Source organism: Stenella coeruleoalba (assembly GCF_951394435.1).
Source record: "Stenella coeruleoalba genome assembly, chromosome: 7".
Lineage (NCBI taxonomy): Eukaryota > Metazoa > Chordata > Mammalia > Artiodactyla > Delphinidae > Stenella > Stenella coeruleoalba.
Window position 1 is genome coordinate 76329950 of NC_137153.1, and position 16364 is coordinate 76346313.

General features: G+C 36.5%; 1 protein-coding gene across 7 annotated transcripts in view; it reads left to right on the forward strand.

Moving 5' to 3' along the window:
* Window positions 1–16364, forward strand: part of TMC1 (transmembrane channel like 1) — a 387898-nt gene that overhangs the window by 303651 nt on the left and 67883 nt on the right. For all 7 annotated transcript variants that reach the window (XR_013829012.1, XM_079925955.1, XM_079925956.1 and 4 more), the window contains 2 exons: window positions 6877–6967; window positions 8656–8737. Coding sequence is in view for 6 of the 7 variants with exons in the window: in XM_079925955.1 (XP_079782081.1) it covers window positions 6877–6967; window positions 8656–8737 (173 nt within the window). In the remaining variant the exon portion in view is untranslated. The remainder of the gene's footprint in view (window positions 1–6876; window positions 6968–8655; window positions 8738–16364) is intronic.

Sequence of the window (16364 nt, forward strand, 5' to 3'; positions counted from 1 at the left end):
ACTGGAAATGGAAAGGAAGAGAACAGGTGGAGAAGACGGGAAGGGCATTCCAGAAAGAGGAAACAGCTTGTATAAAGGCATTAGAAATCAAGTTACATCCAGCCTCTCATTTTGTTTTCCTCTAATTCATCTTGCACATCATTGTTGCAACAGTTTTCATATAGTACACTGTACTGCACTTATCAGTTTCCTGCTGACAAAATGCTCATGGATCCTTATAGAGATCAGAGTGAATTCTGTACTGCTTAACTGGGCATCAGGGCATGCCAACTCCTCCTCTAAAGTACTTAGAATGTTTTCTTCATCACCCACCAGAAGACCCCAGGTGCATTTCCATCTCTTCACCACTGCTCACACCATTTCCCTGCGCTGTGTAATGTCCTTCCTGCAACGTTGACCATGTAGCTGAATCCTCCTTTTGTTCAAGGTTCTTTCTAACCACCCCACTCTCTCATCTGAATCTTTCAGCACTTAATTTTACTGTTTATTCATTTGGTAGTAATTAGATGATGCCCTAAATATTTATCTATGTCTTAGCTTTCTAATAGAATTAGAAATGCCTTACACAAAAGCATAGAGCCACATTCTTTTTTTTTCTTCATACAGCACAGTGCCTTGAAACAAATAAAAATCTATATTTTATTACTGTAAACAAAACTGTATGGTAGTACTATAACTTTAGAAAATAGAGGAACTAATTATTTGCATAATTGCCCAGTCTTTGGCCATTGACACACACGATTTTTACATAGTTGTAAAGGTAGTGTACAAATCATTCTTTATTCTGAAGTTTTACTCAATGTATCATATACATTGCCCAGAAAAATAATAAATGTCTTTGAATGATAATCAAAAGTACCATTTACCTCTGATATACCAAGAACTGCTTTGTTTATGTTGTCTCAACTTTTACATGTCCTTATACCAATCCCATGAGGTAAATAATGATGTTATTCTGGGAAGAACTGGGCATACGAGCTCAATTCCTAGCTGAGCTATGCCACTTACTCTTTGGGTAAATTTGGACACTTCTTTTACTGATCTAATCCTCAGTTTCCTCATCTCTGAAATGGGTATAATAATAGTTCCCACCTTGCAGGATTTGGTGGGGATTAAAGGAGATGATGGACATAAATAGTGCCTGGCTTATGGCAAACATTCAGTATGCTAGCTGTCATTGCTGTTACTGTTGCTGGTCCCATTTTATAGGCGAGAAAGCTTGGGATCAACAACATCTCCCCAAGAGCACACAGCTAGTATGTGACAGAGCCAGGACTCAAATCTGTGTCTCAGTTGTAAGATACAGGTCACAGAACTAAATAGAATGTGGTCCTAGTCAAGGGAGAGAGCTCTCTTTTTGTCTCTTACCACAGACTGCCCAGCTGTCCAAGCATCCTGAGCTCTCTGCAACAGCACAACATGGCTGGAGCAGGACTCGGGCTGGCACCCACCAATACCTCCTCCCCGGCAGCATCATAGCTGGGGCTTCTGCAGCCGGACACCTGGGCACTCTCATCAGGTCTCAGATGTAAGGCTGAATTCTCTCCTGCTCTTTTGGTAACAAGACCAATTCCCACTATTCTCACATCTCACTAGGGTCACAATCTAAGGGGAGATGGACTGGCTTTCTACAGGGTTTTGCCTGGAAGTATCTAGTCCTTGCTCAACTTTTTAATTTGGAGAGTCAGCATAAAAATTAAAGTCAGCTCGGTTAGTACTATTGCTATTAATAATAGTTACTCTTTATAGTGCTTTTCCCGTTTGCCATGGATGCATTACATACATTGTTACTAAACACATCACATACATTATTTCCTATAATGCATACAACAACCCTGTGGAATAGCTATTACTGTCTCTGTTTTATAGATGAAACAACTGAGCATCTTAACCATTATAACTGCTGCCACCAGCATCCCCGTTATAAAAGCACATGCTTTGAATGCTCAGTTCCAGTATTAGGATGACTTAAAATAATTCTGCCAGTCTAATTATGGAGTTATATTATCTAGAAAGGCCTATAATCCTTATTTTCAATCTCTGTATATTAGACTGTCTTCTTACCTCCTCAACTTTCTTTCAATTACTCAGTAATATTTTAGGAAAAGTCAGAGTTCTGACTTTTAGTCAATTTAAATTGGTCAACTTTTTTTTTTTAAATGCCATTGTTTATTAGGAAAAGACCTTTCATTCTTCTAATGCCTTTACTGGGAAGTAATGTTCACGAGCACAAGTTTTGATTACAGTTGCCTTAAAGACCAGTTTTGAAAAGTCTTTTGTTTACTTGAGCAATAAGTTGGTTGCTTAATGATACTATCAAACTGAGAACAAGAGGAAAGAAAAGTCAACTTAACCTAACCCAAATGAGAACATGTTTCCTGGGATGAGAATGTGTCAAAGGCAGCATAGCATGTCCTAAATCCCTTGTGTCATCAGTGTTGTATCATGTGTTATAGGTAAATTATCTTTTTTGTAAGTTAGGCCAAAGCGTGCTCCTTCAACTAACTGTGAAAGCATTCTTGAAAGCCCATGAAACCTTATTATTCTAATTACCAGCACAAGGGGTTGATAAATAAATTATGAGGCCAGGTATTATTGTCATTAAATAGACCTTGCTCAATTATTTATCCCTGGGTCTGGGGTTACAGCTCAGAGAGCTGTGCATATTGTACCAGGGCTTTGAGCTCTGAGACCTGGAGACTGGATTACAGTCTTGGCAGGCAGCTTTTGTTGAATGCAATTCAAGGGGATGACACACATTTTTCAGTCAGATATTTGGATGGTTTGAGGCCACCAGCTAGTCAAAGTTTATCCACAAGAGCCTATTTCATTTTAGCCATGTAGATAAATCCCTTTAAATTATCCAGATCAATACAAATGGGTAGGAAAATGGACTCACTACAGGAAAAATATAAAGAAAATGTGTTGCTTTTTAGTTTTCAAAGACTCTGCTCTTTGTTTTTTTGCATTCTGACATCTGTTATGGGTACTTTAGTGTGATAAGTATCCGTCAGTGTTTATCTCCATATTGACTAGTTTCTTTTTGTATCTTGTTTCTAACAGCACAGTGAAAGATGTTGTCTTCTGGTTAAGAAATGTGTTATCAGGGAGGATGGGATTGGGTGATACTAGTTTTCTTCCATCCTGAAATCATGCCAGCTCATTGTAAAGGTCAGCCCCCAAAATAGTGTTAAGGTGTGTTCTTTCACTGAGCTCTTCCACCCCAATATCCCCTCTTCTAGGCCGGAAAGGTGCAAGAGTGCTTTCTTACATCCCAAGAGCATCAGATTAGGGGGATCAAGAATCTGTTCTTGCTTAACAATTCTCTGCCCACCCCATACCCCTGGCTTTGTTTTAAAGTCATCCCCTAGATTTCTGATGAGTTGAGTCTAGTAGTTATTTTGGCCAGGGTGGGAAGTGGGGAACAGGAGGCTCTAGAATGGCTGGTCAGGGAGCCCTTAGGTATGAAACTTGGGGAAGATCTCTTGAAGGATGGAGGAGGGGTTAGGACATTCGGGCACTTGTGACCATGTGGAGTAGAGTGAAGTCCAGACTTTCATTTGAAAACCTTCAGGATATGTGTGTTGAGGGTGGGGTAGGGTAGTAATTGGAAGAGAAGTATGAAACTATGCTTAGTATCAGGGATAAATTGGCAATTTAAGAGACAAAAAATAAAAACTTGTTTAGATTGTCCAAAGGAAAATATATCTATAATAACTGATAAGAAATCTTATGAATGCCATGAAAATAAGTTTCTGTATTTGTTAAATGAATTTATAATTAATTTTGTGGTGACTTAAATTTGGTTATAACCCTGACTTCCCTCTCTCTCTTAAATCTTGCTAGTTTAATGTTCCTGTAACATAATTATCAGCTCACAAAATTTAAAATCTTGTCAGAAATATGGAGTAGAATAGCTATGTCTTTACGCTCCTGTCTGCTTAGAGCCGTCATGTTTTCTAATTGGCCACTCAGCTAGAAAGTGATCTAATTCTAATAGGCCAAACTGATGTTCTTTAATTATCTGCTAATCATCAGGAGCAGTGGATATCCCCATAAAATAGTCACCTTGTTACATGTGAAAAACAAATTTTGATTTTACTACTAAGAAGAATTTTTGGTCCTCCATTTATATATGTTTATTATAATAGAGAATGATGTGATAATTCCTGTGTATACTTGGTTTTATGAACTTCAAAATTCTTGATGCCAAATAATTGCTATAACATGATGTATAGGTTCCTAAAAATCTCTACACTATGAAAAATTGGGTAATGAAAACTACAGGGCTTGCAGGAAAAATGGGGATGGGGCACAATATTCAGAAACATTATCAGTGACACATTAAAAAAAGATAGAAATTTAAGAAAACGGTAGCAACATTTTACACATATTTAATGGCTGAGAAATACATAAACACTGCAATAAATATGGCAGTTTACCTTAAAAAAGACCTGAAGTTTGCTTGTGGAAATGACAAAATTGCAGTTTGTGAATTATTGTGAAGCATGGAAGGAGGGTCATTGTAACACCAGCTCTGAATGGATGTGACTTTTCTAACACATGGGGTGCCACGAAGTAGCTGGTTGATGAGGTGTGTGCATTTTGTATATATACTGCTAGGTTTAGACGGATGTGTTTTTTTCTTGTATTCACCCAGTGTTTCTTGCAGATAAAATCACATGTAAGCAAACACAAAATTTGTGTTATGTTCAAATTGTTCCGTAATATAAAACAATCATGTTAGAACAGATTCTTGGTTTCAAAACAAGTGTTACAGTGGAATTGACAGTGTAATAATTCCTTCAACACATTCACATCTATAGTCTCATCTTATTCTCGCCACCACCCCAGCAAGCAGGGAAGCAATTGCCCAATTTTTGTTTGTTTGTTTGAGAATCCTGACCTGTTAAAAGCTACACAGTAACTGAAGGAAAGTGTGCCAGAGCTTGCTCAGGTGTGTGCGAGTCCTGAGCAAGCAGTCTTTCCTCTGAGAAGTGGGATGCTCCTTAACGTGAGTACAGAGAGTGACAAAAACATGGGCAAAGTTATAGAGACAAATCACAGAGTCTGGGTTAGAACTCAGGTTACTTGATTTTCCGCTTAGATCAGTTCAACATTTTATAAAGTGTCTGCTAAGTACCACACTCACTCCTGTCTTATCATCTCTATAATACATAGTTAAAGCGTAACTGTGATAACGGTTTTTTGATTGCATGGATCTAAAAACCCAGCCATGAGAGCTCAGTTTATACTTGTTGATGGGGCTTTATTGAACATTTTTAAATGTGTAGAATGTTCTAGAAACTGTTTTTCAATTAATCTTCACAGCCCAGAAGTCATGTCAAATGTCAGGGTGTTTGACAAGGCCAGCCTAATAAATCTTCTTCATTTCTAGAAAGCTGTCCTAGTAGGTTTCTGAGAAGACCAAAGGGAAGGGTGCAATCCCAAAGTCTAGGAATGATTTTTCCTTCAAGCATTAATTGATGTGGAAAATACAATTATTAGATACTCCCTTGTCTCTGTCTATCCAAATTATGCCATTTAGATCTATTTCAAGAAGGTTTCAGTTTGCTAAACACCTCCTATGGTCAAAGTAGTGAACAGTGCTGTGAGAGATACAAAAAGGACAAGATATTGTCCCTGCCATTAAGGAAATGATGTGGGAAGTCTGTTTGATGACTGAAGAGAATCTTCTCTGTTGTGCTTGTGTTTTTATGGCAGGTCATGGGTGGGTGCACATGCACAGGTGAGTAATGGGGCACCATTTTCTAGTTATCAGCTAAGTTAGCAGACGTGGTGTTTTCATCACTGGGTATTGTAAAATCATGAGTTTAGCATTGATACTAAGGAACACAGAAAATCCTTCACCAACTTAAGGATGAAGTTTCATTTTTCACTTTTTAAAGAGTACTTTGTGTGTTGTTTATTTATAGTCATGTGTTGAAGGGGCTTGTCTGTAAAACCACATATTCCAGGGGCCACCCGACTGACGACAGCTTTGTACCTGTAGAACCAATGTCCAGGTTTGGATTATCCCTTGGTTCTCTTGGGTTATGCATTTTATGGCCCTGGAGAGGTCAAGGCAAGCCTGGACTGCCTCTATTTTAAAAATTCTTTTCATATCTCAAACAAACAACAATAGCAAAAATGACTAAAAAGTTTACAAAAGTTGTATATTTAACATGTTCACTTTATCCATTTTGATGAATTAATGCTTTTTACCACAAACACAAAGACACTAATGTGACTACTGTAAATGTACAAATATTTGGGAATAGCGTTAAAGTTTAAATTTGAAGCCCTTTCAGAATGTGAGGCCAAAAAGTATTCCTTTCCTTTTCTCTCTTCCCTCAACCCCATTTGCTTTACGGAGTATGGTTTTTCTGTTTTAAGTCATAATCGCTTTTATGAGATTAAATACCAGATCAATAAGTGTGTTCTATGTCAGTTTGTCCTAAACTTCCTGCCCTATTTTTTTTAAAAAAGCAATCCTTAAAAAAGAAGGAAAGAAAGTATTTTAAAATAAACATTCCGACTGCCAGAATCTGAAGTAAACTTCAGATTCAATTTTATATGTGGTAGAAATGAGAAGAACTAGGGTTCTCTATTTTGACACTTAGCATAAATTCCTTGCTTTTTGATGACTCCAGTGAGACTGAAATATCTCATTCTTTCTGACCAGAATTAAAAAACTTAAACATCCATTACAAGTCCCAAGGTTAGGAAATTCAGCTTACATTCACTTGTTAAGGGTTTGGAAGTGTCTAGAAGAAATCAGGCAGTAGACCTAATAAAATTAAATATCCACTACCTTTATGCTGTATTAATCTCAACCCACCACCACCCACCCCTTATTTTGTTTTATTTCCTCAGGGAAGCAAAAAAATTTGTGAGTGAAAATGAAGGGGCTCTTGGGAAAGGAAAAGGAAAACGGTGGTTTGCATTTAAGATGATGATGGGCAAGGTAAGTATTTTCTTAGCTCAATTTGGTTGGTGCCATTTATGCTCAGTGGAAGCCATGTTGCCCCCGAGTGGTGGTAAAATTGGTTCTGTTCTGAGTGAAAAAAATGTTATACGTTATGTCTATATATAGGTACATATACAGTAGACAAAGAGTATTCTGCGTTACTGAAATTTGGAGAAAGGGATGATTCAGAAAAAAATTGTCCTAAAAGGCTCTTTAAAGGAGTTAAAATGAAAATAAGTCGATAAACATTGATTCATGGCAAAAGACTGACCTGTGTGCTTTTATCACTTCCAAATGTAAAAGGTTGAGCCCCTTTCATTTTCATTCCCTGGGAGTTAAGGGATTCTGGGTCAAGGTTTCTTTCTCAAAATGTGTACAAGTTACACGGCCATATAGCTGTTCTCTACCATGAACATCAACTGTAGATTGGATAGAAAATAAGAAAAAACAAGTGATATGCCAATATAAATATAGATCTTTGGAAAAGATAGAAAAGAAACTAACATTTATTTAGCACTTACTATGTGCCAAGCACTGAATTAAATCCTTCTATAAAAATTAAATCTTTATATAAAAATCTTTCCATATTTAATTCTCACAGCAAAGTAGGTATGTAGGTATTATTATCTCCTCTTTACAAATGTTATACCACCTGAGGCTAAATATATTCCCATAAAGATGGGAGTTTTGTGACTGAAGTTCATATATCTTAAATATGAAATATTTAGATAGATCTGTAATATATATTTATACATCATATATATCATAGATTAGTTTTGTCTGTTTTTACAATTTAAATAAATGGAATCATATAGCATTTATGCTTTTGTTTCTGGCTTCTTTGATGCAATGTTATTTTCATGAGATATGTTCATGTCATGGGAGTTATAGTTCATTTTTATTTATGTGTTGTATCCCATCGTATGAAGATGCTGTAATTTATTTATCCATTCTGTTATAGATGAATATTTGGGTTGTTTCTGGTCTAGGTAATCTTTCAAACTCCAGGCTTGTCTCAAATCTTATTTAGGCTCCCCATGTCTGTCTAGCTCACCCATTATCTCAGCATAATCTGTACATGTGCAAAGTTATCTGCCCCATTCTCATTCTTCTTCTTAGTGGTCCTCTTGATCATGGGTAACCCAACATTGTTGGGTAAAATGGAAGGAAGATCTTTTATAAAAACTAATTTATGATTCTACCTCTACCAGAATGAAAAGTCATAGCACTTACCATCCTGTATAGAAATTACCTGTTTATGTACAGTGTACTTGATCCAGAAGCCCTTCAAGGCAGGAACTATGTCTTATTTATATTTCTTTAATTTCTTCATGCAATGAATATTTAATTAAACACACACCATTTGCTGATCACCTTATTAGGTGCTAACTCAGTCCCTGCTCTCTTATTGTGTGGTAGAATAAACAGATATTTCTCAGTGGTCAGCATATTTTCTGTAAAACAGAGAGTCAGTAAACATTTTTTAATTAAATTGGTCCAGGGGTAGGTGGGGAACAGGGAGGCAAGTGAAACTAGCATCTCCCCTTTTTACAAAAAGCAATATGTGATGCCAGAGAGATCTTTCCAAGCTCATTGTCATGAGATATTTTGGGATGAGTGTGGGAGATAAACATCTTAACAAACAAGCAGTTGGGTTTTACTGTTGTACTTGGCTTTCTTTTCAGAAATGGGTAAAATTTCTCCGTGATTTTGAGAACTTCAAAGCTGCTTGTGTCCCCTGGGAAAATAAAATCAAGGCAATTGAAAGTAAGTGCTCAATCTCATTAGATGGGGAATGCTGTCCTAGATAAATGTCTCATAAGCTAATCAGATGCCTTTCTCAGTTTCTGAACTATTGGAAAGATTAAAAACAAGAAAACAAACAAATAAAGACATTTTCATGTCCTCTTTGCTCACTGTGAAGATTTGCTAGCACTAACCAATCACAGCACTGGAGACCCCATTCTCCCTTCCTGCATTAGACCAAAATATTTTTTTGACCTTGTTTTTTCTTCTACACATGGAAGTCAGTATAGTGCACAATGACACTGAATCATCATTGGGAAGGCAGAGATTTTAGTTCGGCAATGAACATGACATTGAATGTAGGTACTTTAAATATTATAAATTAACTATATTTCAGTTAAAAAACTCATATACAAACATCAAAAAAACAGAAAATATATATTCACTTGGATGTTAGACAGTAATCAAAATGAACAATGTCTAAAAACAGTGAAGAAATCTTAAAGTATCATTTTCAAAACTCTGAAGTAGAATAAGCAATAATCATCCAGGAACTCGCTATATGAATATCATATTGTGCCTTCATTTTGTACAATATTCATAGTGTACAGAGAAGGCAGGAGAATGTACTCAATCAAAAACCTATTTAGTATAGGGCTGTAGGCTTCGAATAAGGCAAATAAAAATTTTTAAGTATTGTAAATATGATAGTATGTCATTTCTAAGATAATAAAGAATATAAGGAAAAGGGGATAACATTTAAAATAATTTTGAGCATAATCTTGCCATATTCTGGTTTGTAATAGTTTTGACTAGGATCTGATTTTCTTCCATGCCCCTCCAGATAGCAGGGCAGATTTTCCTGCTGGCTAAATGTTGCGTTGCCTAATTAAAATAGAGGCTCCATAGGGAGATGACACAGCTGATGGATATTTCACTGACAAGATTGGGCACGTTTTAGGAGTGACTATCCCTCAGTCCTCTGTCCCTCATTATCAAATGGCAATGAATTAAAATACATCAGCTCATTAATGGAACTTCCTCACACATATTCCTGTGCCATCCCTTTCTTGCCTTATTTTCCTCCTCAACACTAATCACTATCTAAAATACTATATTACTATATCTCAATTAAATTTAAAAATAAATTATTAAATAAATAATAAATAAAATAAATTAAAAATACAGTCATTTCATTTCATTTTGTGTTCATTTCTTCCAATAGACATGAAGGCAGAGATTTTGGTTTGCTCTTTCCCGGATCCCTAGACCTAGAACTTGCTTGGCCCTAATGAATATGTGTTGAATAAAATTAAACAGAAGACATTTTCCAAATGTCTACTATTCTAGGAAATGGAAAAAAGAAATTTAGACACATCAAAAAAAGAACAGTCATCATGAAATTCTTAAGTTTTAACTGTGCAGCTAAAATATGGTACCTTGAGAGCCATTGTGAAACAGAAGACCCTTTAGAGCATTAAGATCCTGATACAATGTGTGTTGAAAGAAGTCTGGATTTTTTTCTTGCTTTGCTACAGATTTGCTGTTTGACTCTGAGCCAGCCATTTAATCCCTCTGAGCCTCAGTCTACTCATTTATGAAATGATAAGGATGAATCTTGATCAGTTATGAGATGTATCCCAAGAAATTTGTAATTAATGATAGCTAAAATATATACAATTTGCAAATCATTTATTTTTAAAGTACACTAGAGCAGGTTCCAGTCTATCTCAATAGCAATGTCATGGTCACTTGTGTTGCAATAGCCTATCTTGAGTGGAATAGAAACAAATGGAATTATTTTTATTGCCAGAAGTTGCACATAGGAATGAGTTTACACATATGACCATAATTTATCATGTGTGTCACAGTGGGAAAAACATATTGAGAGCTACTCAATAATACTTTCAGTTATCTTCCCTCCTCCCCTCTTCCCTCAGAAATTTGGAGCAGTCAACCTGGATAGTTCAAACAAATGTGGATTATTTTCCACATTTATTTTTTGATTAGGTTGTCTTGATATTTTTCACTTTTCATGGTGCTTTTTGCCTCACTGTGGAGAATTGACACTTATTTTCTATTCTATCAACAATCACCATAACAACCATTTATTGAGTGCCACTCAGAAACCCTACAAACATTATTTCATTTAATCTTTAACATGCCGGCATTGTGCATATTAGTTTTCTGTTTTAGAGTTGTGGTCAATAACTGTCCCAGAATAAGTTAGCAGAGGAGCCAAGATAAAAGGTGAAGTCTGTCTGGGCCCAAAGCTTGCCATTTTCTCAGTGTAGTGTGCTGATTTTTGCTCTGAAGAAGATTTTATAAACTTTTTCTTTTGCACCGGGTCCTAGAGAAGATTAGACCAGGACAATGGCATGATAAGTAATTACAGATTTCCTTGATAGTTATCCTATTTGGGGAACTATTTCCCACCTTCTCATGTATTTATTTTTCAATGAGTTATTTATTTAATTATATATTTCATATTCTATAAGATATGTAATGTATTAAGCTCTTAATGATAATCATAAGTGCACTGTATACTTTTGGATATTGCATTAGTTGAAAAGTATGAAACCTATCTAAGAGTAAATTAGCAGAGTCTTTGGATTGGACTAACCATCTCATAGAAAGTACCTTACCACAGGTAGGGAAAGAGTGTGTCTGTGGTGGTCTTTCAAGCTGAACTGAATGAAAGGTGGAAAGAAATGGGACATGCAATCAGTTTATGAAAGGTTGAGGTCTTCTTGTCCCTTTCTGGCTCTATAGTTTGGGCAATGCTTTGATATTTAGGGCTCTCTATTTCCACATTTGGCTTTCCCACAAAATTTAGTTACAATCAGTCCATGTAAGCGTGTGAAGTTCTTTGCTTTATACTCTTGAGTTATAAGTTATTGAAACAGTTAAATGGAAAATAGACTTATACTAAGAGAGACCTGAATAATTTACCTTCTCTGCAAATTTTTTTTCAGAAAAAAGTAGGTTAAACATGTACCCTATTTATAATATTTATACTTTATATTATAAAACTAATATAAATGCTTTTCTCTTAAAGAAATGGCCATTTAATCTTATAAAAGTTTCAGAAATGTTATTATATTCCTTTTAAAGGTCAGAATCATCTAATGTAATATCTCATTTAATCTTCTGAATAAGCTTGATGTGATTGATTAATTGATTGAGCAAATACTCACTGAGTGCCTACCATTTATTAGGCATGTTTCTCGGCACTGGGGATGCAATACTGACAGAAACAGGCAAGGGTCGATCTTACATTCAAATGTGTTGATATGTGTGTGCATGGGTGGAGAGACAGTTCATAAAACACAAGCAAATAAATAATGAAGATGATTATGGACTGTGGTAAGTGGCAAAGAGAAGCACTCTCTTCGTGTTCCCCTCCCCAAAAGTCTTTCTAATCTGCCATGCTCTCACTCACTGCTCCATCTCTAAATAAATACTAACCAAATATTTTCTAAATTTGGTTTTGAAGGAGTCCCAAATTACCAGCCTTCATTAAGTTTCCACAAAGCTCTGTCCCGTACTTGGCAGAATCACAAGAGGAACTCAAGTCTAAAACTCATGCTGTTTCCATTTTGATTCCAGTAGGACCTGGATCCCTATACTAGTGTGGACCAGGTACTCACCTGATGACTCCCAACTTTTTTTCATATAAAAAATAGCTTTGATAATTCTTGTCATGGAGGAATTCTGTGAAGTTCTACATCACATGGTGATGCTGTGGAGTTTTACTATCATGCCAGCCTTGTAAAAGGCCTAGAACCACGTGGTTACCTGCAGAGATGCACCTTATTAACCACGTTGCATTGCATATTTTGCTAAAGAAGCTGTGCATTTGTGCTCCCTGGAGTACAAGTATAATATATACCTACTGTGACTCCAGCATTACTGTTAAAACCATGGATTAAATCATTAAATGTCTTTCAAGCTGGAGATTACAAGTCTTTCTAAGAATCAAAATCTGCTTCTTCCTAATAGTAAACTACAGCATCAAAGGTGTGATAGACCTCTTCTTTTTTTAGACCAGAAGTAGCTTTAGACAGACAATCTTAAGCACAGAGTTTAAACTGCATGTTTCCCTGCTGGCCTAAAGGCACCAGAAAATATAAATTAAATTTGCCACATTTAATTCCCTATCCCCAGACCAGTTTGAAAGAAACTGTGCTTTGAATCCTAGCCTAACAAGACGGTATTTATATTGTACTTTACAGCAGGTGATTTAACTGGTCTTTTCCCATTTAGAAATGTTCATTATTTATCTGCTTGTCTTATTACCCATCTGTTCAAGAGGAAATTATACATGATGATAGACTACAAATTACTCTGCCTTAATAATAAATAACCAGAGGGAGAGATGAAACTTTAACATTAATTTAAAGGAAACACAGAAAATTCAGGAATAAGAATATTACATAAGCTTTAGGCCTCACTTTAATAAATACCAAAGACTTTTCATATATTAATAATTAACTAATGAAATAGCATTTATTAGTTAGATTAAAGAGAAAAGGAATTGGTCATTTATGGGCACAATCCAAATTTGTGAATTTGACCAGCCTTAGCTGATTGATGGATATTATCTGTATCTATTCTTTCACACACACATTCATTGCCTATTTATTCTATATAGCATAGTTGTTTTTGTTTGTTTGTTTGTTTGTTTTGCGGTACGCGGGCCTCTCACTGTTGTGGCCTCTGCCGTTGCGGAGCACAGGCTCCAGACGCGCAGGCTCAGCGGCCATGTTTCACGGGCCCAGCCGCTCCGCGGCATGTGGGATCTTCCCGGACCGGGGCACGAACCCGTGTCCCCTGCATCAGCAGGCAGACTCTAAAACACTGCACCACCAGGGAAGCCCGCATAGTTTTCTTTTTAAAAAATGAATTTAACTATGATTATACTTGAGGAGCAATAGAGCACTGTGAATAAGAGAAATCAAGATTTGGAGTCAGACACCTATAGATCAAAATTATCTGATTTAGAACTCTGGCTCCATCATTTACTATCTACGTAACTATCAATACATATGTAACCCTGGCTCCATCATCTACCAGGTGTGTAACCTATGGAATTTAGTCTCTTGTAAAATGGGAGTACAATAGATTCCCCTGGCAGGGATTTGATGATGATTAAATGAATTAATTAATATGCAGAGATCAAATAGGTATCTGGAACAAAGATTCATTAAATTTTAGCTATTATTATTATTAATCAAGTCTTGGATCAGTCAACTGCTGTGTTTAAGCTTTTGATTCCCCATCCACACAGTAGGACTAATAATTCTTAACCTTATCAGGTTGTCAAGGTAGTAAAACGAGTTGATGCTGATAACGTTCTTAGTATATGTAATTGACCATCACAATATGTTAGCTACTATTATTATTATTCCTCATTATTGTTCTTTACAAGAGTAAATCAGTTTTATTTGAGAGACTAAGCACATGGAAATGACCATTCTTTTTAATTATGCTCTTTTAGGTACACTATAGAAGGGTTTCTTTTTTTAGGAAATGCCTGTTCCAGTCAACAATCTCTAGGAGGATAGAACTGCTAGGATAAATGAACATGAAGAGGGAAAACGCCTTCTTTTTCATTTTTGTGTTGAGAAAGGGAAAGGGCATATGGAGCTTTGATGTCAACTGGTTGATTTGTTTTCTCTCCTTTATGATCTTTGATCTTTGTTTGTTTTGTTACTGTTCTTTCCCCTTCTGCCACTGGTAGGTGTCATGCAGAAGGAACATTGTCTTCTGGATACTTTGGTCTCTTTGACCTGTGTCTAGGTCTTTCCTACAATCACTCTGGTTTTAATGAAATCTGTTTTCTTGCAATTCATTTCTTTATACCTAGGATTTTGTAAAGAAAAGCCTCAGCTGTCACTTCTCTACTTCCAAATAAAATTGTTGTGAAGCCACTGTTAAGTCTAAAAACTGGAATTTGGAGTCTAAACTTTTTCACCCATTATGAATATGGATTATACATAGGGTAGGGGGTACTTTCTGAAACATTTTTTTTTATTATTGGAGTATAGTTGCTTTACAATGTTGTGTTAGTTTCTGCTGTACAGCAAAGTGAATCAGCTATACGTATACATATATCCCCTCCTTTCTGGATTTCTACAGAGTGAAGTAAGTCAGAAAGAGAAAAACAAATATTGTATATTACCGCATATATGTGGAATCTAGAAAAGTGATACGGATGAACCTATTTGCAAAGCAGAAATAGGGACACAGACGTAGAGAACAAACATATAGACACCAAGTGGGGGAAAGAGGGTGGAATGAATTGGGATATTGGGACTGACATATATACACCACTATGTATAAAATAGATAACTAATGAGAACATACTGTATAGCACAGGGAACTCTACTCAATGCTCTGTGGTGACCTAAATGGGAAGGAAATCCAAAAAGGAGGGGATATATGTATACGTATAGCTGAAACATTTTAATTTGCTTCTCTTTTTTGCTTTTAGGTATATTTATACTCTGCCCTCATTTGCCAGGGGTTGTGTATGAGGGACTGGGAAAGGGTGGGCCATGGTGCTAATTAAAAGAGCAAAAGTGTAAAAAGCCAGTAAGGAAGGAAGGGAAGAAGGAAGGATGGAAGTAAGGGAAGGGTGGGTCAGTATCCTGTGCTCGGAACTCTATACCAGAGGGTTTCACGAGTGTTTCCAGGGAAAAGCTTGCCCTGGATACCTAAAGATGAATGTTGTTGATGAACAACTGGAATGACTAACAAGCTGGAAGTCCACTGCCTTCAATAAAACATGACGAGTGAACCTGGCTGAGGCAGCCCTCGGGTAGTTGATACCAGAGAACATAGATAAGGGCCATGAAATGATATGAAATCACTGGGAGCCAGGTGGATGATCATATGTCCTGGGAGAGGAGGATCTGCTTCAGCATTTCTGCACACAGACCAGTGCATCTGGTTACAACACGTGGGGGGCGTGTTTTTCAATATCACACACTTTTAGAAATCTTGTAGAACTCTGAACCCCTCTACAAAGTGAAACGAATTCCAAATACTCAGACTTAAAAGTAACTGACATCTTTCAAAATGTCCAATTAGACATTGAATTCCTTTTAGGTGTCTGTAAAAACTGCCACAGTACGGGGTGGGTGGGGGTGGGTAGAGATTTCTAACTCTTACCTCTTAGTAATGGTAACTGAGTTTTAGCTAGGTACATGATAGCACAGTTTAAAGACTCTATCTCCTGGCCTCCCTTGGTAAGTTGTGGTCATGTAACACAGTTCAATGGGATGTTAGCAGAAGTGATGTGTTCAAAGTCCAGTTTATGCCCTTAAAAGAAAGGATTTGCCTTCCACTGCTTTCCCCTCTTTCCCACTGGCTATCATATGAATATAATGGAATGAGCTGGAACAGCTATTTTAAACCACAAGATGAAAGCTGCATGTAGAGAATTTCACAGCAAGAAGACTGTAGGAGGCTAAGTCCCAGATACCATAGAGCTACCATATCAGCCATGTCATAGTTACACTCAATCTGAAACATGAGAGAGAAGAAGCCTTCTATTTTATCTTCTTTTTGTTTTTATATTTTTATAGTTGCATTGAGGTATAATCAACAAAAACAAATTGCACATATTTATGTATACAATTTG